Source organism: Trachurus trachurus (assembly GCF_905171665.1).
Source record: "Trachurus trachurus genome assembly, chromosome: 21".
Taxonomy (NCBI): domain Eukaryota; kingdom Metazoa; phylum Chordata; class Actinopteri; order Carangiformes; family Carangidae; genus Trachurus; species Trachurus trachurus.
In genome coordinates, this window is record NC_139899.1 from 8,929,411 (window position 1) to 8,957,324 (window position 27,914).

The 27,914-nt window shown below is 40.2% G+C and overlaps 1 protein-coding gene across 1 annotated transcript in view; it reads right to left on the reverse strand.

Annotated features, from left to right (window-relative positions):
• The window catches only part of lrp1bb (low density lipoprotein receptor-related protein 1Bb), a gene marked incomplete at both ends in the record, with an annotated part of 274,243 nt that overhangs the window by 63,483 nt on the left and 182,846 nt on the right, over positions 1 to 27,914 (reverse strand). The window contains 16 exons of the mRNA XM_083996665.1: positions 11 to 136; positions 2,061 to 2,253; positions 4,302 to 4,506; positions 7,722 to 7,911; positions 11,079 to 11,450; positions 11,660 to 11,784; positions 12,480 to 12,631; positions 12,773 to 12,899; positions 13,345 to 13,474; positions 13,698 to 13,832; positions 17,949 to 18,080; positions 18,266 to 18,391; positions 18,520 to 18,660; positions 23,411 to 23,560; positions 27,325 to 27,419; positions 27,732 to 27,906. Of these exons, the coding sequence (XP_083852791.1) occupies positions 11 to 136; positions 2,061 to 2,253; positions 4,302 to 4,506; positions 7,722 to 7,911; positions 11,079 to 11,450; positions 11,660 to 11,784; positions 12,480 to 12,631; positions 12,773 to 12,899; positions 13,345 to 13,474; positions 13,698 to 13,832; positions 17,949 to 18,080; positions 18,266 to 18,391; positions 18,520 to 18,660; positions 23,411 to 23,560; positions 27,325 to 27,419; positions 27,732 to 27,906 (2,574 nt within the window). The remainder of the gene's footprint in view (positions 1 to 10; positions 137 to 2,060; positions 2,254 to 4,301; positions 4,507 to 7,721; positions 7,912 to 11,078; positions 11,451 to 11,659; positions 11,785 to 12,479; positions 12,632 to 12,772; positions 12,900 to 13,344; positions 13,475 to 13,697; positions 13,833 to 17,948; positions 18,081 to 18,265; positions 18,392 to 18,519; positions 18,661 to 23,410; positions 23,561 to 27,324; positions 27,420 to 27,731; positions 27,907 to 27,914) is intronic.

Consider the following 27,914-nt stretch of genomic DNA (forward strand, 5'->3'; position numbering starts at 1 on the left):
CATGACTTACACACGCATCTGTTGTTGTCTAACAGCACACGTTGTCCACGGCAAGTGCAATTGACCCTCCCGTCCGGGGTGAGCAGACAAAGGTCACCGCAGCCTCCGTTCATGTGTCGGCATGGGGACAGCTCACCTTAAATAACAATCAAAGAGAAATGATTAAGCGGTCTGTAGCGGTCTCCAAGGACACTGTCTCTCTTTGAGAAATCATCCGTCTGAAATTTCTAGCACATTCCTGGAGTTATCTTCTGAGAAACCATGGTAACTGACTTTAGCTTCAGCTACCCTTATATATTAGTTAGTCATATTCAAATGACTGATATTTCAGTTAAATTGAACTTAAAATTGCATTTTGTATCTTGCATCAGTAATAAGACCAGAGAGTGATATTCCAAAGTGATATTTCAAATAAGTTTTAAAAATCCCAAGAGACAAGGTGCAGACTTTTGCTTCTTTGCATATCATAGGAAACGACTGATGAATCTAGACAGCGATTTTGCATTTGAAGGCCAGACACCTTTGCTGTTAAGTGGGGAGACAGTTGATTTTTCTCCTGTAAAATTTATCATAGTTGAGATGGAAATGTTTTGAAGTAATGCACTATGGCATTGGTGGTTATTCCAGTAGCTAAAATGATGAAGAAAGCACTGTTCAACAACTAGAAATTCCATCTTCTCCAAGGATATATGATTAATTATTAGTGTTGAGTACTTGCACTTAAATTCATTCCTAATTTAAAGGCTCATCAGTGGTCAACATATGAATAAAGGGCCGGTTCTGCTGCTCAAGGCCTGCACTAATGCTGACCACAGGCAGATATGCTCACTGACAGCTACTAAACGAATTACTGTGCTGGATATTTTGTCTTTCTCAGCCTGGGGTGCTCTGTGAAAACACTTTGCGTAACTATGTGGGATTCGTGCATTGCGCCACACCGCATGACCAAAATAACCTGTGAACGGAAATGTGTGTGCTAATCCGGCCCAGACATAGGAATCTAATGAAATAAAACACAATCTTAGCAGCGCCAGACGTGCTTTCAATTATAAGTGTTCAGAGACATTGATATCCAGCGGAGACCTTCTGTTATTACCTGCCCTCCAGTCGTCAGTATTCGCAGTAGAAGGAACTGTTCCTGCTCTGCAGCTCTAGTAAACCATTTACATGATTATATATAGTCAGGATACTCATCACAAAGGAATCGCAAAAAGAGGCTAACGATGTAAAGACCAATTGCTGGTCAGTACACTTTATGCTGTAGATTCACTGTTTTTCTTGCAGCTGTGCCCATGCAGATCATTGGATGTGATTATTTCCTCCGGTGAGATAAATGAGAAACAGTGTGGCACATCTAAGTCCAACCAGTGGGACACGCAAACGCCCACTTCCCTTTGTCCTACTTGGAAATGAAACTTTATATGGCACTTAAGAAACTCCCTCTACAACATAGGCTACTTTTTATATTAATTACCTCTGAAACCCAAGTTTCAAGACATTCTTAGTACGAACAAGTTCATTTATCATCCCCACGGTTTTTACATAAAAATCGGACCACATTTGAAATATTTTACCATTAGGCACCAGAGCCCAGATGACATACAAACATACCAATAGGGAAGTAATAATTCCCAGCTTTTGGTTGATTATTTCTATGCCATGTATCTTAAAGCTGATTAAAAAAAAAAAGATCAGATTTAAAAAAAAACAAAAAAAAAACGTATATACTGATACTGGCATTGATCTCAAAAAGAATTGGTCTAAATATGTTACTTTGTTATTTATCAAACTGTAGTGGTGACACAGATAAGCACAGCTCCCTCTGATATTCTAGTATTGCTACTGTAGATGGTGCATCCAGCTACATGTTTATTTTGGTCTGTTGTCCTAACCTACAGTGATATAATGAATATGCACATAATAAATATATGAAATCACGCCCATAGGCACACATGAACACCTCTGCATCTTCAAACACATAATACACAAATATTTGCAGACACATCGCTGCATTCATTTGTCATTAAATGAAACTCATGTCCAGGTGTTTAAATACTCACAGTTGTTTGTGTCCCTGGCCACAGCTATTATCCCCATTGGCTGATGGGGTATATCCGCTCGAAGTACCTTGGTGTCACCGCCTGTGTATTTGTTTGATCTCAGCACGGACCTGCGGGCCCAGTCTGACCAGTAGATGAAATCTGCATAGATGGCCAGCCCATAGAAGTTTCCAGGTCCTGATTTAACTATGACCTAAAATTGTAGAGCAGAGCAATGATGTTAGGACCGCTTCCCAGTTTGCTTTTCAGAATCGAAGGTTATGCAAATTATTGTATTTCCTGGCAAACACAATACAGCTATAACACGAGCTGAATTCATATATTTCATACTGTTCAATATTTACACTTCCATTCACAAGCCAAACACAGACACTTTTTCAAGATCTGGCTGGAAAGAGTCTCAGCTGAATTTCACCGGAGCGTAACCCCAGAAATGTATGTGAAGAATAATGATTCGACTCAATCAACACAACACACCCGCCGCCTACATGACTGCTTAACCCAGATGTTGGGGGAGTAAATGACAGTGTCATTGGCAGAGAAGCAGGAATCCATCAGATGCCTCCTTGTGGGACTCTCTGGGCTTGTGGGGGGGGGGATCAGGGCCTCCAGCAGCTCTGTAGTCTAAGCCATTAGTGGGACAGGCTTGTAAGCAGCATCACATTAGCCCTGTGCCATACTGGGATTAATAGGACAGGTGTTGATTAAAGGAGCCCAGCTTGGGGAGGGAACAACTGGCCATCAGGCAAGTGAGAGACAGAAACAGAGAGAGAGAAAGAGAGGGGGACACCAGATGGGGAAGGACTGAACATATTGATAGGAAATTAGATTTGGGACACATTAGGTTTACAGCCAGCTACACATTATCTTTGAGCTGAACTCTTGTTTTGGGAAAATGTGAACATATTTCATTCATTCTTATCATTCTCTCAGTACTCAACAATATTCAAATATCACACTTCAACTGCCAACAGCTCTCAATTTGTATTTCCTCTCCTCATGGTGAAAAGGGCATCTTTTCTTGGCCATTATTCTGACATCTTCCCTTATCATGCACTCCACTGCCCTTTGTGAAGCACTGCCTTCATTAGTGACATGAGCCTCTACTTTCAAAATGGCATGGGGGAGAGGATCATGCCATAGCTTTTATTCCTTTTTGTCACTATGTACACTGGCAGCATGTAATGGCACTGCTGCAGTGAGGAGTAGTGGAGCCCTCGAGGACGTTCCATTGCCTTCCAAGTTTACATTTGTGTGACTCAAGACAAAAATGAAACAATCACAAGACTTTTAAGTGACAAGAAGCCTTAAGCTGCCATCTCCAGAGGAAATGTCTCGTATATCGTGGATTGTCTCAAGTTTTCCGCAGCCAGTGTGTGGGAAAGTGCCCGAGTTGACAATCAGCTACCTCTGTTTAATTTACACATTTTAATTGGAATGGAGAATCTGCACCCAGAGCAGTCCCACCGCAAAGCCTTCATTAGCAGGACTTGACTGCAGCAAGGGCAGGTGGGGACCCAAAGGTGGAGACTTTCTGAGCCTTGTGACCTGGCTCAGCAAACATATGGGCAACTAATTGAAACGGGCCAAGGTGATGAGCTGCGGAGGTCATGTCAAGCAAAAACTGAAATCTATAGCAAAAAAGACCATCTAGCACTGTAATCCTTGGCACACAGGGGATACAGAGGATATAAATCCAGTTGGGATGTCATACATTATGCATGCAACTTTTCAGGGACAAAATGAGAACTCCCCTGACTGAGCGTCTTTACTTTACCACGGAATGACTTCTGTGATTAAGGAAACCATCTGTACCCCCAGAGATGAAATATCAGAGAGAACATCAAGAGGTGTTTCATATCCTGTTCGCTGTATAGAGGATTATGTTCCAGGAGCTCAATAGGGATGGCAGATTAAATGGGAGACAGAAAAACAGTTTCATTTCAGGAGAAAAGGGCAGATCAATTTGACATTCTGTCCCTGAATATGTGCCTTGATTCTCAGATGTTTTGTAATGAAACATCTCCATCACTCAGACACGGAAGTGGAGAATAGATTCTACCTAGTGAGTCACTGGGTCTCCTTCATGAAAACATTCCTTGACTTGTGGGAATTTCAAAAGGTTAAAAAATGGGGAACTGTGATTAAAATTAAGGTTTATACCTTCTATAAGGAGAGAAAAGTGAACAGATAAGTAATATACAGTAATTTACTTTACAGTGCCATTATTTTTATACTCACATATCTGCTGGAACCATCATAGTCACATCTCTCAATCTTCCCAAGGGTTCCATCTGAAAAGTAGAGCTTCTCTGCTTTGTGGTCAATAGTCAGTCCGTTTGGTGTCAGAATGTCCGAACTGATGATGATCCTCATGTTCTTGCCCGCTAAGGTGGACCTCATGATGCTCGGCCTCTGCTCATTCCAGTTGGTCCAAAACATCAGGCTAAAAAAATGTAACAGAGAAACCAGGCCAATTATTTAATCAGTAGTGAGTAGTGGAAGTGATGTTGTTGTTGTTTTTTTTCTTTCTCTTTTTGTTGCAACAGCAAGTGGCTTCAGCTTAATGTGTAGATGTCAACTAAATATGTGGAGCCTTTTATAAAAGCCTCTACACTAATATGCCTACCAGCGTACTTTCTCCTATAAAGGCAAAACAAACACTTATAAATACAACGATATTTCCTCACTGAATTAAATAATAGGAGGCTCATGCAGTCGTGCTTTTGTTCTTCAATAACAAAATATCTTCAATTAGAGCCAGAATTATTGTCCTGCTGATGGAAACAAATGATCTCAGCACATCTATAAAAACCTATAAAAAGATATAAACACAGGAGAATTCATCTTGATTACCTCAGCTAAGCTTTTCACAATTGCCACTGAGTGTAACTCCTCCACCTCACAGTGACAATGTACCTACGTTTTTAATTGCATGTTGGAAAGTGGTTCCAGTCATGTATAGAATTTTTCCAGATGCCTTTGAAGCAGTTGCTCTAAATCCCCCATACTGAAGACTAGACAGTCATGCTCTGTCCAGGCTGATACCCAGCCTTCCAGTCGTAAGTAAGATGCTTGAAAAGAGCTTTTACTGTGTTGAACAATCTTTTCAAGCTGTTTAAACATAAGCTGCTATAGGGTTGCTAATGGGAACTGCCCTGGTCCAACATTCTCACTGTCCATGCTTCTGCATGCAGACATCATTACTCAGCATGATTCCATATGTTTCCATAATTGGACTGATGACACACAACTGTACATCTCTGCTGAAACAAAAGATGCTGCAGAAGCCATAAACTCAATTACTGCGTATCTGCTAGTGATAAAGAAATGGATGAAACGTCCAATGAAGACAAACCTGGAATGCTAATAGTCAGCCCCGAAATGCTGGTGGATAACCAGAGAAAATTGGAATACTGGATAAAATATTGAGGTTACAAATCTTAAGCCTGCTGTCTTAGAACTCTGTGTAAAGTCCCACATCAACAAAGTGATGAAAATATCAGTTAAACACATAGTCAGATAGTCACCCATTTATTAATAATAATAATAATAATAATAATAATAATAAAAAGGCTTAATTAGTTTTAGGACAAAGTTACACTGCTAACTCCCTGATTAACTAACCTCCAAGAATATTGTCATTATCTACTGCTAGTTTATTGAGGGCTCTTAGCCATGGAAAAGTCTTTGTCAATTATGACCCAAAGCAATCGATTTGCCATAGCCTTTAACGTGTTCTGCAACTTTGCACTTTGAATTATACGAAAAAACATTGTGCTGTGTGTAGAGTATATTAAAGAGGTTATTCAGTGGAACTTTGAGTTGTACCCAGTGCAGATAAGACCAGTTAAAATTCATGCACAGGGAAAATGTTCTTTAGCAACTGAAAGATGCTGAGTCCTGTGTCGTCAAAACCTGCTGCACTTCTGTCCGAAGAGGTTCTGTTGTAGTATCATTTCATAGAAGTGCACACTTAGGTGAAAAACATATATCTTAAATAAAAGGTTCTTAGTTGTTTTATTAATTATATCCTAACTATTTCTCATTGATTCTTCTTTCCCAGTTGTTTTGTTGTTGTTTTCATATTTTTTTATTCCATGTAATTTTACGCGTTTGCACACTAAGCACATGTAACTCCATTGCTGTAAAACTTTGAGCGGCAACTTTCATATAAAAGGTGCAATACAAATAAAGTGCATAATTATTACTATTATTAGTTTTACATTTAGTAGTATTAGGTCATTTATCAACAACATTCCATTGCCCCCCGGACTACCATGTCCTGTCATCGGCTTACCCTCTATATGACCTGAGGGAGCTCATCAGTGATGAATTGTAGCTCAGTTTCAATTTGATAAAACAGATTAGCATGACAGCTTGTGAGAGCGATGCCCTTTTTTCATATTCTTGTCTGTGAGATCTTAGAAGAGAATGAACAACAGATAACAGAAGTGGGGTAAATAAATTATTTATATCTTGTTTTATATGGATTTTGCTAGACGGATGGTGCATGTTTAAAAACCCCAGATATCTAGACAAATCACAGAAGAAAAGAGCTGGATGTGTTTTCAAATTGTTGCTTTTTTTAATTCCCTGCTGTTGAACTTCCTGCTGTAATGAAGTCATGGAAGTCCACTCTAGCGCGGTAATAAGGATTCTGGTCAGAAGTCACAGGCACAAACTGCTAATTAATCAGCGAGTTTGAATTCTAATTATCGGACAGTGTTTCTTGAGCTGGATGGATATAGTGTCAAATTGGCAACCAACGATGTAGACTGAGGTTAAGAAATTAATTTAGTTAGTCCAATAGCAAGAGCAAGATACTGACTCTTCCATTTAATGCTCACAGTCACAATGTGCATGAAATGAGAAAGGAAAAACTGATGTAGTAAAACAAATAACTCACATGAACACAAACACATGAATGACTGTTTGTTCTGGAGGTCAACTTAAAACTGAAGCATAGAAATGGCAAAATAGAACACAAGGTATCTCAGAGAATAGCTCCTGACGTGTAATAAAACATTCACATTCCAGCTGAAGACACCAAAACAACTGCTGAAAATCAAAAACTACTAAGTATCACAATATGTAGAACCGTTTTTCCCATTTAAACCTAAATGTTTTCATTTTATATCTAAAAGCAAATGATATGACACTAAAGAGCTAAAAAGAAAAAGAAATCTGTAAAAGCATCGGTTGACATTTCTGCACAAAGATCCAGTGGGCGGTTTTCATCTGCCTGTATATTTGTTACAGTATACAAAGCAAATGGATTTGAGAGCTGCACCTTATCATGACTGGCAGAATATCAACAATATAGTGAATAAATAGATTTATAGACATGTAGAGGTAAATGTGAGAGCAGTGCATTAAAATCATCAAGTCTTCTTGAAATACAGGGCTTCTTTCATTTACATGGCTGCATCTCAAGGAGGGAAAAAGGCATACATACTTAATACTAATATTATGTTATGTTGTTATATATTTTCCTGGACCATTAAATAACATTTTGCAATGGCATACTCTGCTCGAGGATGATGGCCTATAAACCTATACCCTATAAATCCATTATTGGGAGTCACAGTGTCTATGGCTGCCCCTACATCCATACACACATTTCTACATGCATTAATGTGGAGGGAGAGTGTGACTGACTTTTGACACTCATCCAGGGCCAGGGCGTGTGGATGGTCCTCCTCGGAAAGTGTGACCACGGCCTGCCTGCTGAGGGCAGCGACTCGTGTCTGGTCCACAGTTTGCCTGGTGATGGTGGAGGTAGTAGAGCTGGTCCAATACAAAGTGTCCCGCGCTCGGTGGTAGGAGAGGCCCTCCACTGAACCCACATCTAAGAGAATAAACACATAAAAGCAATGCTCAAGTTGCTGCCGTGTAATCAGATCCGTACGCTGCAAAGAGGAATGGATCAGAGAAAGTGCAGAGACCTTTCCTGAAGGACCCTTATGTATAAAGCCGTGCTTGGCAACACCTTAATATGGCAAAAAAACAAAAAAAAACAGCTGCCAAATTAGTCTACATCACAAATTATGCCTGCAACCTTGTGCATCTCATCTGTGGTTGTTTCAGTGGAAAACATGGGGAGAAAAATCTCATCTCCAACTCAGGTGTTCATGCAGTTCGCTGATAACTTGTTTCCAGAAACACATGTAAAGATTTGGGCAAAAGTACTGACATTGCTTGTAACAGATGGCAGACACCAATTGTGTTGGAATTGGGATTACAGTTTCTTGGTGACTGACAGGGAAATAACTTCACGCTTCACTACACTGGACAGAAAGATATTTGTTGATGCAACAGTCACTCAGTGGCTGAATGTTTTCACCGTAAACCAATTTCCTTAAGACAGAATATGAAAAAGTCTCCACAGCTTCCCAGGCTGGTGCAACAATGTGGCGACCAGGGAACCCACAGGGAACTTTTCTGCCTCATCACAGGAAGAAAAGTTGGGCAGGTCTGTGCTTTATCATTCATTCTAGGTTTGTTTTGCAGTGGTTTCATAAATGAGCCACTGAATCTGACCTCCCCCTGTTTTCCATAATACGCTACTTTCAATCAGAAAAAGCAATGTTAGAATAACAGACACACACACACACAACCACACGTGTATAACAGTAATATGGTTTGTTGAGTTGTCATGTGCTCATACATGAATATGACTACTGGTACTCCCCGTGGACAACAGTAGTATATTTGCGGAAGCTTATGCTCTGTGTTTTCTTTTCCATTACCTCCTGGGAGAGGAAAAATGAAAGTACTTTTTGGCCCTTCCAAAAAAAAAAGTACATGTGGTAGCTGTGACAAAAGTATCGACAAAATGCAAAAAGCAGCGGTTGTTATTTTGTACTGTGCACCAGTAGAAAATAACAAAAAGAGGAGCAATGGTCCAGGTGATGTATGCAGAGCAAAGGAAAACATGTCAACAAATGTGGTTGTCATAGTTCTGCAAGAGCGATGGCTATCTAGTAATGGTGTCTGAGGACTTCTGACAGTTTTATAGCCACTTGATCAACACTATGATATCTGCTCTTCAGTGGCCAGCATGTTGAATGTAAACAGAAGCTGCTACTGTAGATGTTGCTTTTCTGTTGTCATCACGTTTAGCCAACCTATGTAAAAAAAAAAAAACCCATATGTAATTGGTTCCTCAGTTCTAAGGGAATTGGAAGTTGGCGTCAACGGCCTCTTTTCCAGATGGATCTACAAACCGAAGTTAAATTGCAAGCAGGTGCACCCACTTCACCCAGGCTGTCACTGGACCCTAAACTGCTTGGGTATCATAATTTGTTAACAGGATTTCTTAAGGCTTTGGAAAGATTATCATACAAGTTCTATGTTCATCTGTGACTCATCCATCAGAAGGTATATTTATTATTTATATACAAAAGAGAAAAGATTATCTGCCATAAGATGTACACACCACAAAAAGCAAAAAAACAAACAAAAACTTTCTAATTATCAACATTCATAGTCACCGTGCCATCGTATTGTCATAAAAGCTGTGTCCACTTTCTAGCATATATTGTGAGCCCCCTCTTTCTGACTCCTGATTTTGCACACACAGGCTCATTTGTCAATGCAGCCCATATTTTGTCTAAATGGTGAACATGTGGTCTATGCAACACAACTTGGCTGTATCCCCTTATCTAAAAACCCATAAACCATACTCTAGAATACTTAAGACACTACCTGAGTCAGCCAATCACTAATTAATAGTTTGCAATAAAAGCCGTCTGGCAGCTTGGAGTTTCTCGCAAATTGTTGGCGGGGCGAGAGAGTAATTAATGGGGGACAAGGAGTTTAATTAGGGAAATATGGATGATTAACATCTTCACCTTTCCTCAATGACGAGATGCAGGCTGAAACTTTCAGAGAAAAGGAGAAGAGAGTCTTGCCTTTATATACAGTGCAAGGGTAAATGCTGCCTCAAGGTATCGATTCCATCAAGAGTAGTATGGACATGCTGCTTTCACTCAACACCAAATAAGATAATTGGAAACAAGGATGATAAATTGCAATTGTTTACACCACTCTGATTTTACATTTCACAAGTGCTAAGGTGTGAAGGACACTTACAGATACCGACAGATGGTTCAGAAGATGGTTGTAGAAGATAAATAAATAAGCTGAAAGCTCCCTCAGCAGGGTTTGAGAGACGGGTTGGGGGGATGGGTGGGAGTGGATCAGTAACACTGCCAGTCTCCCAGTGTGAGGAGGGGGCGGGAAGGTGCTGAGCTCTGTTCCCAGTGGAAACTTCACAGGATGGCAGAGGGTGCAAGCCGAGCAGAACAGAGGCTTTTGCTGTTCATCTGAACTCAGTCATGCTTATCAAGACAGGACTGACTGAGCTTTAGTGAAGAAATGGAGAGGGACTGGACCCATCATGCAGTGTGTGACAATAATGCCCTCTAACACAGGTATTGTACTTTTGTGATTTAATAATAGGCATTCTTTTCAAAGAAGCCATGAAAAATTATGAAGGAATGGAAAAGGCAATCGCTATTTAAGCAAGGTGAATCTTAAAGGCTGGAAGATGCTGTCATATAATTAGAACTGCAGTAAAAATAACACATTGTGATATTATCTGAGTAGAAAAGGCAGCACAAGAGATCAGTATACTGGATCTGCTCAGCTGCTCTGAACTACATAGAAGCAGTTTAGTGACACTAAACGGCCTATTACACAATCAATACAGTAATAGAGGAAATTGGTAAAACTAAGGCACATCTTCCCCAAAACATACACACAACATGTAACTGAAAATCAGGTGAAATAAACCCACTGAAAACAATTCATACCTGTTCTGTGCTGTGCCAAACTATATTCAAACAGCAGGTTATTACGTAGCTATATAACACTACATCACAGATGGAATTGGCTTAATAAGGTTATTTGACTGAGTGCAAATGTATCTCTGTGAGGAAGTTGGCAGGCTGTTTTAACGACATGACAACTTACACTTCATTTATAACAGTGCAGAGTAGAACGTTCACTTACTTTCAGCGATAATAGTCCTTCCTGTCCAGTCATCATTAATCACCTGGATATTTCCAAAGTGGACGTCACTGAAAAAGATGCGATTGGTTCCACCTGTCTTCTGACTAAAGTCAAAGGCCAACGCTACGATATTTTTGAAAAATGCAGGATTTTCAAAAGGCTGGACGGGTGAGTTCAGGTCGTTTTCATCTGAAAGATGGATGCTTTTCAGGATGGTCCTTTCAGAGTAGAGCAGATAACCTTCATAGCGCTCACAGGCAAAGCCATCCTCTGCCAAGCGGCCATGGGCACAGGAGCAGGTCCGGCGACCACTGCCCAGGTGAAAGCACAGCTGTTGGCAGCCTCCATTACTTCTGGCACAGGGGTTGGTGCCTTCAAAACCAGACACATGTTAAGTTACTGCTGGGTCTCAGCTTCTACCACCGTGCAATTGTGTTTTGAAGTGTATGTGAAGATGCATAAAAGAAAATCACATGTGGAGTGCTAAGTACATTTTATAAGAGCCTTTATAAGACTGTAGTGGTAAGAAATAGCCATCATGTACTGTAAATCAATCAGCGCTGTAAAACTGAAATGTCTACCTTTTTCTCTGCCTCTATTGAAGACTGTCACATCTTTTAAATTGACACCTAAACCACTCCGCATGGTTACAGCCTCACTGGTGTCGGTCTTTAAGCCACGACGGATTGAGCCATTGGAGTGAGCCCTGAGCAGCACCAGGAGAGACGAAGGAGGCAAAATAAGTAGTTTAATTTTCAGAGAAGAGAACATATCATATTGACTTTTCACTGCGGCAAAGTAATGACAATGTTAGATAGACATGAAGACAAATAATTTCATTTGAAAAAAAAGTAAAGCAAAATCCAGACTGCAATCATCCAGTCCTGCCATGCAATTCAAGCTGCTAAAAATGAACGTGCAATAAAGCCAACAGCTTCTCTCTACTTATGTCCCTGTTTTCAAGGGGAGAGGCTGCCTGGGATGATTGATTGTTAAGTCATGCAAGAAAAGTTCAAAATAAGAAAAACACACAGAGGAGACACAAGATTAACTTCTTAACAACTATTTCTTTGCTTATTCTTTAAGACCTGTCGTAGTCTGTTCAGAGACCCCAAAACCCCAAAGAACAACAGGAAGGTATAAATATGCATAAAATGATTGACTTTGTGAAAGGAAATAGGATGTAGTTAAACTGTGTGTCTGACTTTACACATGGCTGCAGATTGCTGATAACACTGAATTGTGTCTGGAGTATTCACCATGATGGTGACCCTTGCTGTAAAGAACTACTACTGTTAATATTTTTCACAAGACCCGCAGAGGGAGGTGTTAATGTAAGGTTAGGATTGCAGGCTTTGCAGACCAATGCATGTATGTGCATTCAAGAAAATAATAAATTACCTGTCAGACCAGTAGATATAAGGTCCAAACACCGCCACTGAGAACAGGTCTACGTTGGCCATGGACAGTACAATCTCCCGGCCCTCACCTGTCTCAAGGTTGATCCTCTCGATCTTATCGGTGCGGGCGTCGCACCAGTATAATGTATTTTCCTGAAGGATAATTTAACAAAGCATATCACACAGTTGCAGCATTTAGACATGTTCATATTTCAGCCACAGAAGAATAATATGAGGTAGGGAATGTGGATGAGGGTGATGACAATGTTTTTTCTCATCTGTGTACAACTGCACCTCATAATCTATGGAAATTCCATTGGGCCACGTGATGCCTGAGTTGACCAAGGTAACCTGGTCTGAACCGTCGAGGCGGGAGCGGCCGATGCAGGGGTTCTGACCCCACTCAGTCCAGAAGAGATACCTGGTCAGCAACACATAAACACAGCGTGTACATTAAAATAATGATTCAATACTATATTTATTCCCTAAGGGAAGTTTGTTTCTCCAGTCCATTCAGTAAAAAAAAAAAAAAAGGCAGCAATCCCAAAATATCCATCCAAATGTGGTTTCGGTCAACAGTATGACAAAGTCTGAACAATAAACCTCATTATCCCAGATGACAGTCAACACTGTGTACAACAGAATTTGAGTGTGAGCACTGGATATTTGTGAATAATTATGAACATTGTGATTAGCCAGTCAGTCAGTTAGTGTGGGCATTACCTGCTTTGGTATCACAGTATTCACTTCCCACAGACAAATATATTAAACATGTATCCTGTCCAGAATAAAACCTCTTTGAAACAACTGTTAATAGGCATGCTGCTGAGTAAATGGTGCATTGATACAGTGAAGACATTTCCTACCCCTTCTGTGGATGTACAGCGATGGCCCTGGGCTGATCAAGTCCTTCAGATATGACCACTGAGCGGTATGCACCATTCAGACGAGAGATCTCTATGAGGTTGAAACCATGGTCTGTCCAATACAGGTTTCCTGTGGAGAAAGAAGCAATTAGTAAGATGTAGATATACAGTACAGCACAGGCTTTTTGATGATCATACAAAGTACACAAAAAGATCCCATCATGAAGCCAAGTCTCCAAAACCCAAGGCTGTAACTACGCATTGTGGATATAGATTGAGAATTTCCTACGATCAAAATCAACCTTGATAGCCTGTGGTATTAAACTTCAGTTCCAAGGAACTGTGATACTAACCAGCGATCCAGTCAACAGCGATGCCTTCCACCCGGCTGATCCCAGTGGTAATGATGTCCTCCCTCCAGGTCTGATCACGTTTAGCGCGGGATATTCTATTTAGGCCCATATCTGTCCAATACACAGTGTCATTCCCTGCAAAATACACAATACAGTTAATGACAAGAGAAAATGGGACGACACCACAAAAGTATTTACACCATCAAACAAAGCAGCTCATGAAACTCTATTTTACTGCAGCTCGGTCCATTTCACCAAATTTTGTGTGGGACTATAAAATATGATGGTGGAAAATACCCACACAGTTAAGCACCAGCTCTTTGTTGACTCACAGTGCCAGGACAGGAAAGGTTATTGTCGGCCAAATTTTACAGGGTAGTATATCGCTTCATGCAAAACATGGTGTGGGTAAAACTGTTATGGGCCTTTCCTGATTTTACAGCCCTATTACATAATCATTTGAAATAGTAGCTACGTAATTCATTCATGGTGCAGTCTTCAAGTGCATCTCAGTGCATGCTTGTCAGTTTGGGTCTTGAAGGTTATTAGGAGTTTAGGGGGCGTTACATGTTTATTTGTACTTTCTTGTTCCTGCTGCCTTGGCACACTTACCATGTAGCTCACCTATAACAGAGTGAAGCTCCAGGGCTTTCATCTGTTCTGCTCTGGCAGTCTAGCTTCTGTAATGACATGTAAATACTATGCGTTTGCTATCCACTCCTTCTTTTGGATGGGCTTAGCAAAGTATTTGCATGTTCACCTGCACACGGTAACAAAGGGGAAAGTGACTGGCAATCTTGTTCTATACTTTGGCAATGTCTACTTTGGCTTGGGTTCAGTTCATTTTCTCTTTCTGGAAGCTGCTGTTAGACACCAAGTTTGCCATAGACTTTTGAAGTCGCTTAGATTCAGAATCAGATTTCAGGGTCTCTTGATAGTTGTTGGATGACAAACAGAACACAGAAACCCTTGAGCAACCCAACCTGCTCTTCTCTCCTAAACTGACACTAAAAAAAGTTAGTGAAGTACAATACTTATAAGAGACAGTATTTTGTGATTACAGTGGGATTTTACACCCCTTGTGGCTAATGTATGGTCACCAATTTCTGTCATTAAAAGGTTGAATGTGGAGAATGCATATTAAAAGATATACTTTTTCAAAAATAACACATCCATGGTGCGTTTAGAGGGGTGCAGAAAAAAAATCTGAATCAGAATGCCTTTATTTGTCATTATACTCGCGGTATAACGAAATTAGAGCCCCCCCTTCAGTGCAAACAAGCACACAAAAAGTATTGCTTTCCCATAAAAAATATATATTTAGTCTGAATTGATTAATTTAAGAATTTTGACGGGCTCAACAATGACTTCCTGTTTACATCGTAACAGCCAGCCGCCACCATTGGGGCTCATTTCGCCGCTGTTTTGCTAACCCTCCTCCCGGTCGTGTGCATTTTTTTCAGCGAAGCCAATCGGTGGATCGATGGGTTATCATATACATGTTATGTTGTGTGTATGTGTGTAGTCTTATCTGTCATCAACAAGAGATTACAGGGCGTGTTTGTGTCGCAGACTTGCGTTGCCACAAAGACGAGGCGAGCTGAGCCTGTGACCAGAGCAACTGCCTGTGACACCGCCCGGGTCAGAGGCTCAGATCATGCAGGTTTGGTTTTCAGCCATGATGTGGAAGCGAGCCTCCAGTCTCCCTGTAACAAGTTACAAGTCAGGTGTCTACATTCCAATCTACATTACAATTATCACAATTAGCACACGCTGGAGGAATTATTTTTCTGTTGTTGTAACTCCTATCTCAATCAATAGACGTTGGTATTCTCCTCATTCTCCATATTCAACATTTAATGCAGGTTTTTTTTGCAGGTGAGATTTTTAATGTTTTGTTTAAAGGTTCAGTTCACTGACTAGTAGGTCTAATTCTACAGCAGCTCAGCTCGCATGCATGTTACGTAGGTATTATCTTCAGTATCTTTGTTTGACATGTTAGCATGCTCACATTTACGACAGTATATTGGAAATATGACCTTCAATTACCACCTCACAGTTGTATGTGTCTAACCAAGTTGCAAAGATATGGTGACATTGACGTTTGACAGTTTAAATACAAAATATCATCACCCCATTTTACCCTAACCCTGACACTTGAGTTCAATTGTGTCATAATTAGATTTTTATAATTAGTGTATGAATTAAATGAGGCGATGTGATGTGATGTTATAGCTATGGGGTCCCAGTGACCTTGACCTTTTAACCATTGACTACCAAAATCTAATCAGTTGATCCTTGAATCCAAGTGACTGTGAAATTCCCTTTGGGCATTCCTGATATATCACAGGAATGTGAGGTCATCATGACCTTGACTTTTGATCGCAAAAATCACTTTATCTTCCAAATTTGAAGAAATTCCTTCAAGGCATTATAGGGAAAGCGCATCCATGTGAAAACATACAGCAATGTCCCAGCCTTTATTGCTGTGGAGGCAATAAATGTAAAGCTGAGGATTAGCAAACAGCTCTGTAGCACAGGTAGAGTAAGCATTTGACAAATTGATACATTTTGACCCAATGATGCTCAAGATGAGCACTCTATGCCCAGTTGTTGTTCATTTAATTAGTGGTAGTCACTGTATTGAAACACAACATTTCAAGAGTATGAAAAAACCCAACAATGTAAGACCTTGTTGTGAATAGTGTTTGGGTATCGTTTTTTCCTCTCAGTAGATAATATTCCGTAGATATGAGTTCCTGTCAAGTGATGGGATGGCTGCTGATCTCTGCCTCTGGCACAGTCAGCCTGTGGGAATATTAAATCGGTTTCAGCGACCTTTGTATAAATTTACATTTCCTAACCTCATTTTTTTGTGAACCTACATTGAAAAGTCACAGTGTACATGTGGAATTATCCCAACACGACGTCCTTTCCTGTTTTTCTGAAAAAGAATTGCTGCATATCCTCAGTATATAAACCCCAGTGCATATGCAGTTTCCTTTACACAGCATTTGTTATCATGCCATCAGTGGCAACTTATTTCATATATGGAACACTACCAGCCCATAGTATATTCATAGCATTTGTTGGTGTTATAAATCTATCATTTTTATCATAAGGAGGGATGTAACAAACGACAGCACAAGGTATTGGCTCCATGCTTTCCTCTGCATGTAAGGTTACCTTCATTTGATACAATATCTTGGGAATTGCTTTGCATTGGGATTGTTTCAGAGGCTGGTGAGGAAATAGTTTAATCTTATTCAAGGCGAGGCTCCTCTATAACATGAACTTATTACTCATTCATGTACACTGCATTTCACAATCACACAGACCAACCATTATTCAAAAGGGTAGAACCCAGTATTAGGAAGAGCTTCACTCCCCTTTATTGTTTTAGGATTGAGAATGAATAAAAGGGTTTGCAGTTAGCCCCAACAAGGGCTATACTCTAAATCACAGCATATTATTTATTTTCTGTACATGAAAATAAGATTATTTCATACCTGTCCTGCGCTTTAGCAATATAAATTACACCATGTTACTGTGCAGTGTGTGTCTGTGTGTGTGGATGGCCTGATAGCCGAGGGGTTCAGGTGGACTCCACATACTGTAGGCATCATATTTGAGGCATTACAGCATGCTGGTATTACCCTACTCTATTGTGCCCTGTCTCTTTACAAAAAACAAACAAACAAAAAAATCAAGCTTGCTTCAAGCAGTATCTCTTGCTGTTAGGGTTGTTAAAGGGCTTAGGTAATTCATGGGTTTCATTTCAGTGGTTACGTGAAGGACTGCTCATTGTTACTTGTGTTTTATTCTTACTGGTGATTCATAAAAGATATGTACAGTACATGATTAAATCATATATCAGTCCAACCTAAAGACCCAAGGCCGCAGTCTGTTAGACAGCATGATACTGTAGGTGCAAGGCCTTTTAAACAACACGTCTTGTCAAAGAGCGAACCATTATAGCCCTTAATACTGTATAAGTAGACATCTGAAACATATTCAGTCCATCTTCTAAACAACAGGCAAGTTTGCAGGTGAACCATACGCAAAAGCAATTCTAACACGTGAAACACTATTTCATGTTTTTAATCAGAAATGGAAAGAATAATGTGTAGTGTGTACATTTAATCATATTTATCAGATATAGTGACTCTTCACGCTTCAGTTGGTCTCAGGGGTATATATTTGCAGTTTTAAATTCAACATCCAATACTATTAAAACACACTGTATCATACCTGCATGAAAGTCAACTCCAACAGCAAACAGTGTTCCTGTGATGGGCATGAGGGCTTCACTGTTGTCGTTTGGGTCAAGAGCGATTCCCCGGATCCCCTCATGGATGGAGTACATCAGAAATGAGTCGACTCCTGAAGAATGACAGATAACCTATTATGCTCTCTACACAAAGGCAATAAAGCATGCTCAATCATGAATGCTCTTTTAGAATTTCCTTCACATTTAAAATCACACATTCAAAGTCACACAAAAAAAAATCAAATGTTAATGTAAATGCATTGCTGGCAGTGTAAAAAGAAGAAGTCAGAAAACCTGCCTTCACAAGACATGCGGTCGCTACGCAAGTTGTATCCAACAGTGCAGGAGCAGCTACGGGTGTTCTCAGAAGTGGGAAAACAGAGTTGCGAGCATCCTCCGTTGTTTATCTGGCACGGGGTTCTTCCTGGATGTCACACACAACCGGGAGAACAAAACAGTAAGGCGCCATGAGTATTTGTGGTGTAGTGTGCGTCTTTCTGCATCTTCATCTGTGTGTTTGTATATTTGTATAATATGTGTGCGCCTGCTTACCTTTCTGACCCTCTCTGTCGTACACCTTCATATGAACCACCCCGCTTGTCTTGTTTCTCAAAACAACCAGGTTGCGTCCGTCTCTCTTGGTCACCGTTCCCAGCTGTGCTGATTCCTCATCTGCCCACCAGAGTTTGCCACCTGCAACCACCAATGTCACTTTTGTTACATAATTTGACCACACCCGCAGATCGAGTAAAACTGCAACATAAGAGCAAATTCCAACTTTTGGTGTCAGGAAACACTGCAGCATTTTGTCCGCTGCACTGAGAAATGTATGCAAATCACGTTGTGATGCAAACAAGCCTACAAAAACACTACAGCACAATCAAATACCACCCTTCATCACCAATTCCAAGTGCAAACGGTGTGCTTCAGCTTGCACTCTAATCCACAGAGGCTGGCACTCTTATACCGTAAAGCCCCTAAATAATTGAAGCATTCTCTGAGCTGATTTGAGATTAAAGAGTGGGATACCCCGCTCTGCCCACTTGCCGCTGATGATGTGCGCATCAGTTACTTTGATGTCAGGGAAAGGTTTACACCAACAAAGACTCTCCCATGCACTTCAGTTTGACGGAGCTGCCATAAAAGAGTGAAATTAATTGGTGCTTCTGTGGTTTTTAATGCCCTAGGTACAAACACTGTCGACCAGGGCAGATTTACACATATTTACATTCATACAGTGGATCTATGACTATAGCATGAACCCATATACACATATATATAATACATGGCAATCTTATTCAGTCAGTTGGTTGAATACAAATGCAGAAATGTTATTGAGGAACATTAGATCTTCCTCTTCTTTCTGTTGTTTAACTCCATGGGGTTAAACTCTGCTCTGCCTGTCAGAACCTCCAGGCTTCAGCAGTTCTGCCACTGAGCATAAGTGATGAGTGTGTCTTTAGGCACATGCACAACAGGCTCCTGACCCTGGCCGTCACCACTGCTCTGTCCTCCAACCCCTGCCTCTGTCGTCAGCAGAAATCAGCGATACACGGCCCTGCACTTTGCCAAAGACACTTCAGATGTGATTGGAACTCTCAGTTTTAAAATTCCATTGAAGTGCAAAGTGGAGAAAAATCAGGAGGCTCCTCTCCTCCCTCATATGTAACTCTAAATCACATTTTGGAAGCCAGGCAGCAGCATCCACACACTAATCTACCCATCCTGAGCAATGCTGTAACTGCACACTACCTGCCTCAGTGTATTACCCACTTCAATTATATCAACAAGCTAATGTAATTGAAAAAACGATTATTTTGCAGTCAAGACGTTATGTCATAAGGAAATTGTTATCAGATAACTTTGCCGCATATTTTTACTTACAAATCCAACCAGAGAAATGTTTGGATTCGCATCATCAGTCCCTAGAAGGTGAGACACCCTCTCTGATTTATCAAAAAAAACAACAACAACAACAACACAGAAACAATTCCCACGTGCATTAATAGCTTCAGGCTCAATGGAACGTAAACTCGTTTCCACAAATCAGACAAATTCCCACGAGTGAGAATGACAGTCTACATGCAGTTTACAAAACATTTGACCCTGGAGGGCATGTTAGCCTAGATTAGCTTTGCACCCTGTGTTAATTTGATGCCGTGGGGACCGCTGGCGAGCTGTGATTGCTCAGTTTTGGCACATCATATTCAATTTCCATCCCAACTGCTCGTTTCATTCCAGGCAAGTCGAGGCTGATGGATCACTCACACCTTCTAAATAGAAACCCTCACCTTTCCCTCAAGCCAATCCAATTATTACAGAGCCTTAGGACCTGAGTGGATCGACCTTGTGTCAGTAACAGTGCCTTCATTATACCTTTTCACAACCAGCGTGAGCAATAACCACGACATGCACGCAAAATGAAAAAGTTGAAAAGGAAACACCAGCAACTCGGTAGACAAAATGCCTGATTCCTGTCTGAGAATCATACTCCACAGATCACCACTGCGGAGACATAACCTTTTCGAAAACCCTTTCATGATTGTGTGCCTGCCTGCTTCACCTCCTGCTGCGAAGAAGCTAGAAATCTTGATGGGGCTCAAGCTTTCCTTGTTTTCATATGATGCGCCTTTGTTACAACCTAAACTACTTCAAACACGTCCAACTGATCACAGATGAGAAGACAGAGTGGAACAATTGTTAGATTAATGCTCATTAATGTTGTTTGATTGTTTAATCCCCTACAACAAGCTCAGAAGCTCTAAATACCCACATTCACCTGATGATGCCTACCAGTTATTTCCCTGCCGAAGCAGACTGTGCATGCGTTTACTGCATCTACACATTCATATCATTATTCCAGTACTAGTAACACACTGTATTTCCCCCTGTTGCTTTTAGATAACCACACTTTGCTGAGCAAGATAGAAAAGAATGAAAAAGAGAGGAGATATCGAAAACTGGCAAACAGAGGTGGTAAACAGATTGAATGGTCAGCAAATGCACTTAATTGCATCTTTCACCATGGAGACAAAAAAACCTGTAGAGGGAATATTACTCTCTAATGGGCATCACCAATAGTCTCTTCACTTGCCAGCAGCAAAAGAAGCTCAGGAGTGTAAAATGACCTATCTGGCTGCTGTCCTGCTGTCTTCCCCCAAGCTTCATTTTCAGCTGACCCTGTAATCCAATGGCTTAATGGTAAGGAGGGGGAAGCATCTTGATATGAGAAACTGAATGCCTCACAGACAATAAACTTACAATGAACATTTCATTAAATGTTATCTCAGATGCTAATCTCAGGATAAGAGGAATTGCTTTACACAGTATTTCTAGTGTCCAATGTTCATGTTGGGTAACACTTTATTTGATTCAATTTTTTCTGGCTTGTTAGCCCTTTATTATGAAACAAGAGGACAACATGCTGCAAAGTGCTGTGAGTTGGATTTTAACCCAGTCCCACGTAGGACTGAGCTCATGTGGTACTGTAAGTGCTCTACTGGGTGAGCAACCAGATACTTAATTTAACATTTAAAGATATTATTCCTTCTATTTCTAATTAGAATGGAATTAGAAAGTCAATTTTGTGTTTACTGATTGCATTTTCATACTTTATGAATGATAGATTCAGCATTAATAAATCAAGAATGATATCAAACACAAACCAGGTGTATAGGAGAGTCCTTGGTTCATAATATCGGTAAATTATTAACTATTTGATTGTATATCTACAGTGAGACTGGTGTCTTACAGACACTAATCAATATTTCAATTCATTAATTCAGGTAGTCACTATTTGTTAGTTATAAAACATCTAACATTAATAATTTACTATATTTGATTGATCAACATCTTTACTAACAGTGCTGAATCACCACACACGATTGTGATGATTTGTGATATTTCATTAGAAAAGGTGTGACACCTTCATGGTTCGATGACTCCAAGTTTAAATGTATAAATCCGTTAGACTGTCTTCTATGTATAATAGAACATTACCGTGCAACAAATGCAATGTTAAAACACTGTGAAATTTCTCTGTTCAATGGTGCAATGATAATAATACGATGCATCATTGTTCATTCTACCATTCAACAATTTCCTCAACATAAACCAAAAATGTTTGAATTGACAGAGGCCGCATTTCACAGTTTTGCTCCGCAATCAGTTCATGTCATCTCACATTCCATCAACAATTTGTAGAAGGATTCGACCATACCAGCCCACCATGAAATTTTGGCTGTAGAAAAAACTACAAAAATAACAAAAATGATGTTACGTTGTATCTCTGAGTTGCAGACACATTATAAAACTGTGGAATTTCACTCGGACACCGCAGCCTTATTCTATAACATTGTAATTAATAGTATCTACACATGCTGACAGATACCCACCACACAGGAAACAAAACACTGCAATGATTAATAACATGCTTCAAGAACACAACGTATCACCCTGACAACACTATTGATTGAATTTCTACTTAGAAAATAAAAATTATACTTTGGTCCAGACACACACACAAACACAAACACACACACAACCTACAGCTCTCTTTTCAGTGTCTGCCCCCTTCTCATTACCAGTCTTGGCAAGCACAGTGCATTCACAAAGCTCACTGGGAAGCTTCCCAATTGTCAAGATTGCTGCCCTATGGAAGTGAGATGATTTAAAATTCAAATTCCAGTCTGTTGTTGTTTACAAATGTATAAAATGAAATAAAACTGAAATTAACAAATTTCACTTGTCACTTCTCTGACAAGAAGAACAGTGATCTGTATATATATAGTTAAATTAATCAAGTGGGCTTATTTTAATATTACAGGTGCCAGATTCCAGATTCATTTAATATGTAGGCCTATTATTTATTAATATTTTTCATTTTATTTATATTTATTTATTTAGAGTTTTCTCCTCTTTTCAAATATGTGTTTTGCAGGTATAGGCTGCCAATCAGAAACCTTGGTGTGTGGGCACTGTAATTAGGATACACTGCTGTCTCTGATGATGTAATGCCAGAATGTGTTTTGGCTAAACTGGTTACACTACATATTTGCACATTTTTATGTACTTAGGAAGGGAAGGAGAGAAAAGAAGGTTTGTTTGGTTGACTAAAACTTAGGGAGGTTTTGAAATGAGCATATGAGCTGATGGATGATGAGGCTCACTAGATTCAGCACTGATGCCAAGAATCAACGTGTAATGAACACCCGCCTCCCTTTTCATTACGAAAGGAGCGAGAGAATCAATGATCAATCACTGCGGTGCGGTGTTTTAATTATCTATTGCCCCTGCTACTTGACAATGTGAAGCACAACTGTTGTACGGACTCCCTAAATGGCTCCATTCAACAGCCACTTAACTGGTTAAACACGTAAACCCTCTACACTCTCTGACTAATCCCCAATGGCAATCTGATGCACTTGTGACAAGCTCCACTCACCCATCACGGCCAAAGCTGTGCCTTTGGCTAACTCCCTCTTTAGAGTCTCCAGTACTTCCAGCCCACTGCCATCCAGATTGCACCTGTTGATAGTGCCATTGGCCGAGCTTATCCAGTACAGCTTGTTGGCAGTGTAGTCTATTGAGAGACCTGAGAGAAATACAAGAGAAGAGAGGATAGCGATTAGCATTCATTGTGCTAGGATTCACCAGGGCCCTGTTCAGATTAGCATTCGTCTTGGATGAGCCAACCATCCAACCAGGTGGACAGGAAAGGCGTGGATTCACCCGATCACTCAGACCCCATTCAGAGGAGGCTCGGGTCACGTCACGTGTGGCCCACATCCTTTTAGCAGTGTGAACACAAATCTGTCCTGTGCCCTAGTCTAATTTGTCCCGTCACAGCTTCATCATGAACTGAGTGTTATTATTTCAAATAGATAAAACCTTTGTAGACCATTGTAGAGATGTGCACATGCATTGATTCACTCAGGCCAGGAACACACTGGATGTGTGGTACAGCATGAGCACGGTGGCTGCAGAATGTGTTGATTGCCATTTAGGCTCACATGTTAACAAGTCAGAGCAGAAACACTGCCTGTGTGACACACTGGTGTGAGATATGCATCTCTCATCTTCACTGTGTGATTTACAAATTTGGCATCTCATTTATACTCATGCATGTCCCAGGAAAAAATGATGTTGATGTTGATATTGAAATTATATTAACATCATACCAACACAATTACATAAAACAGATAGCTTCCACATTACCACTATTGATTCTGAGTAGTGATGCAGACCTGAAATAAATAGTGAAATAAATACAAGAAATCCAGCATTCCAATAAGCAACAAACTCCACTGAGGGATATAGCCGGCAGTAGCAGCCATGCAGCACAGACACAGCCGGTGTAAAATCAACATGGAAATCTCTTTCTCTCTTTCTCTCCCGCCTCTCTCTCTTTCTCTCTCTCTCTCTCAGGTCTCATCACAAGTGGTCACTTGAGACACGTGTGGGGTTGCATTTCAATGCCTGCTGTGAACTGACATACTTGGTGCTGACAACTTCAACCTAGACACACATTAATGTGATCAGGGTCTGAGATACAGAGCTTAGCCCCAGGACATGGCGTAATAAATGGATACCAAAAACAGAAAATAGTAGATAAGACATGCTGCGTGAAGCTTCTTAAAACAACACATGTTATATTATCATGAAGCTCTATCATCATCATCCCTGAAAAATGTGGCCGTCTCACCAGAGATCCATCAGATGTAAATACAACTTTATTTATAGAGCATCTTGTGGAATCTGGGTGACAATGTGCTGAAAAGGAAAAACATTTAAGAAATGCATAAAATCATGAAATAGTATAAAAATAATACAACTATAAATGTAACACAGAGTGCTTCACACATGGTTTTTAAAAGCTTCTTAAAACAGTCGACGGCAGCAAAGATGGTAGGATTAATAATTTCAATGACAAATCCTGACTTAAGTAAATATGAGGCACAGACAAGGTGCACATGTCAAAACCGCATTACTGTATTCCCTGTGTGATAAATAGAAATAGTTATGTTTGTTGGCTGCGGTTTGCAGGGGATCTCTTCATTACAAATCCAGTTGGCATGAAAAACCAATGAGAATGAGAATGGCTGCCTTTACATCCATTCCCTGGCTAAAGTAAAAGTAATTTCAATTGTGTGCCTCAGAACAACTCACTATACCCCACCATGTGTTGGATTTATGTCTGGCAGATTCACAGTCACAATGCATCATTAATTTACTCTTGTCCCCTGGTCTATCCCATAATCATAAATGAAGCCAGTGAAATTCAGTGCTCTGCTATGTGAATTGCTGACAGGCCCAGCTACTAGAGAAAAGGACCAGCTGCTATAGCTGCTGCTATATCAGGCTACAATTTACAATTACTCACTCACATACGCTTCATGGGGATAGAGCTTGGATAAAAAAAAAGTATAATCAAAGAAATTTTAGTTTTAATGTAAAAGAAGAAAATCAAACACCTTTGATTAATCAATGGTTCTAATATCCACTCTGCAGTAGTGGTATGTAGGTAAAATGAAAGTGGAGTAAAAGATTAAAAATAAATAATTAAATTAAACAACCTTAAAAAGGAATATATCTCTAAAAAAAGAAGAAGCATGTTTCTAAAATCTAAGAAGTTGTACTTTCACAGTCTCTTTCCTGAATGTTGTCTGATATGGATATCTGTGGAAACATTCAGTAAAACAGCCAACATATTGCTCCCCTTTACCACGGCTTAGTGGTTGGTTATACAGGCCTGTCTGATAGTGTACACCTGCTGTACAGGCTAAGCCCTCAACAGCTGTTTGAAGGACGTTGGAGTCTGTAATCATCCTAATCATCGCCTTGAGTAGATTTCTATAAACAGGTTAGACTGAAGTATTGAGTGAAGTACCTCCTGCTGTATATAAGACAACGAATAGTAAACAACAGAGAACAGTCAACACTCTATGTACGAAAAATGAAACAAAACACAAGATGGGGATCTTGGGGAAAGCATATTTTAACTTCATGGCAGATAAGGCTCATACTTTGATAGTCATATTTTAGTCATGATCTAACTAAAAGGATGAATACTCTATTTGATTTTGCTTTTCATTTTTTTGGTAGCACAAGGTTCATGGGACTGGTTCATAGAACAATCAGGGGAAATTAAAGGTACAGTATGTAAGAATGTGGCCAAAAACGGTTACTGCAGTCAAATTCAAAACACAGTGATCTTGTTCCCAGCCGTAGCAGCAGCTCAGTGGACCAAACCGGAGGCTGAAATGCCACTGACGCCGCCGTGACTGGGAGAGAGGGCTAGGTGACGCAACATGCCAACACGTAAATTCAAAACATAAACATGATTTGCAGTCTGCAAAATGAGATTTTTAATGCAAATACTCTGGCTGTACTATTGTTGTCAGTGAGTTCATCATGTTATATGAACATTATTCCTGAGTCTCTGTGACACATTAGGAGGATTTTATGGCCAGTTGCTTTAGATTTCTTACATACTGTACCTTTAATTTTAATGCAGATTTAAAAATAAATGGTGTTTAACAGAATCAAACAGTGAAACATGCAGGTGTAAACTGGAACCATGTACTTTCAGTTTAGCCTTGTTTTCTTTCTGGGTTTCAAAGAGACTCCAGCATTTGTAGCCTTGTCAGACCTTGGCCAGTCTTTGCCAGACACTTTGACACCTTTACTTAAGTAATTTCTTTGACACTGCCTATTGTGATAACATCACCGCCGAGCAGGTGGGTGCTCTGTCTGATTCTTGTTGACATTGTCCAAACAGAGAAATGCCAGAGCTTGTACAAACAGTATGTGATTTAGTTTGTACAGTCACTGCATGGGCGTGCATGGAAATAAATTGATTATGGACAGATTAAGGCAAAGTGGAATTATTACAACTTTCAGGTAAAAAGCTTTATCGGGTTATCTTCATCAAATTACAGTTCAAATAAGGGAATTACTTCAAATGAATTTGGAATGAAGTGAACACAGATGCAAAGTGGTACATGCAGGGGCACAGCTGTTGATGCTGGAAAATTTAATTGAATTAAATTACCATAAATTGAATCCATAACCAAACAAAACTGACAAATTCCCTCAGTTTTATCTCTTGTTTTGTTGTACTAAGATATTTGCAAAAGGCTATCACGTATCCTTCCAGACAGCAGCAAATCAAGTATCCTTGAGTTATTGGGAAACTGTGTTACTGCAAAGCATGTAATCTGGTTAATTACATTCAGATCAAACCAGGCTAAAACATGTACATAAACGCAGGAAGTTGATGAGAACTGAACAGACATGACTTGAAAATAAATGGCATTTCAGGGTACAGCAGAATTAAATTGATTCAGAACTACTGACCTACAGGATCCCTCTGGTTCTGATGGAGGACCTTGCTGTTGCTCCCGTCCATGTTGGCCATGTTAATGGTGTTTCCATCAGTCCAATAGATTTTCCTGTGCGGGAAGGCATGAGGTGAAGAGGTAGTGATCCAATTAGGCACAACATGTCATAAGGTTTATAAGAGTAAATCACTGCTGTGTTTTTATTAATTAAAACTGGAAACTGAATGTAAGGAAATAGATTTTGTTTCACCTGACAGCTATGTAAAGATCTGCAAACATCTCAAGCTTGTAAAACATAACCTCTTTACAACAACGCTTTGATCCCTCTTTTGCACAGGTGAGGTCTGTTGTCAGGTTTTCTAGCACTGTGCAATGTGAGTGTGAGGCACTGACGAAGTGCACACTCTGCTCTAATCTACTTACCCCTTGGCGGGGTGCACTACGAGGCACCTTGGCTTATCAATGCCGTGGATGATGGAAGTCTTCAGGGACCCATCAAAGCGAGCCACATTGATTTGCGACTCGTCATTTTCGGAGCTGAGCCAGTATAAGTTCCTGGAAAGCCAGTCTAGAGCCAGGCCACGACAGTTCACTATGTCTGTCAGG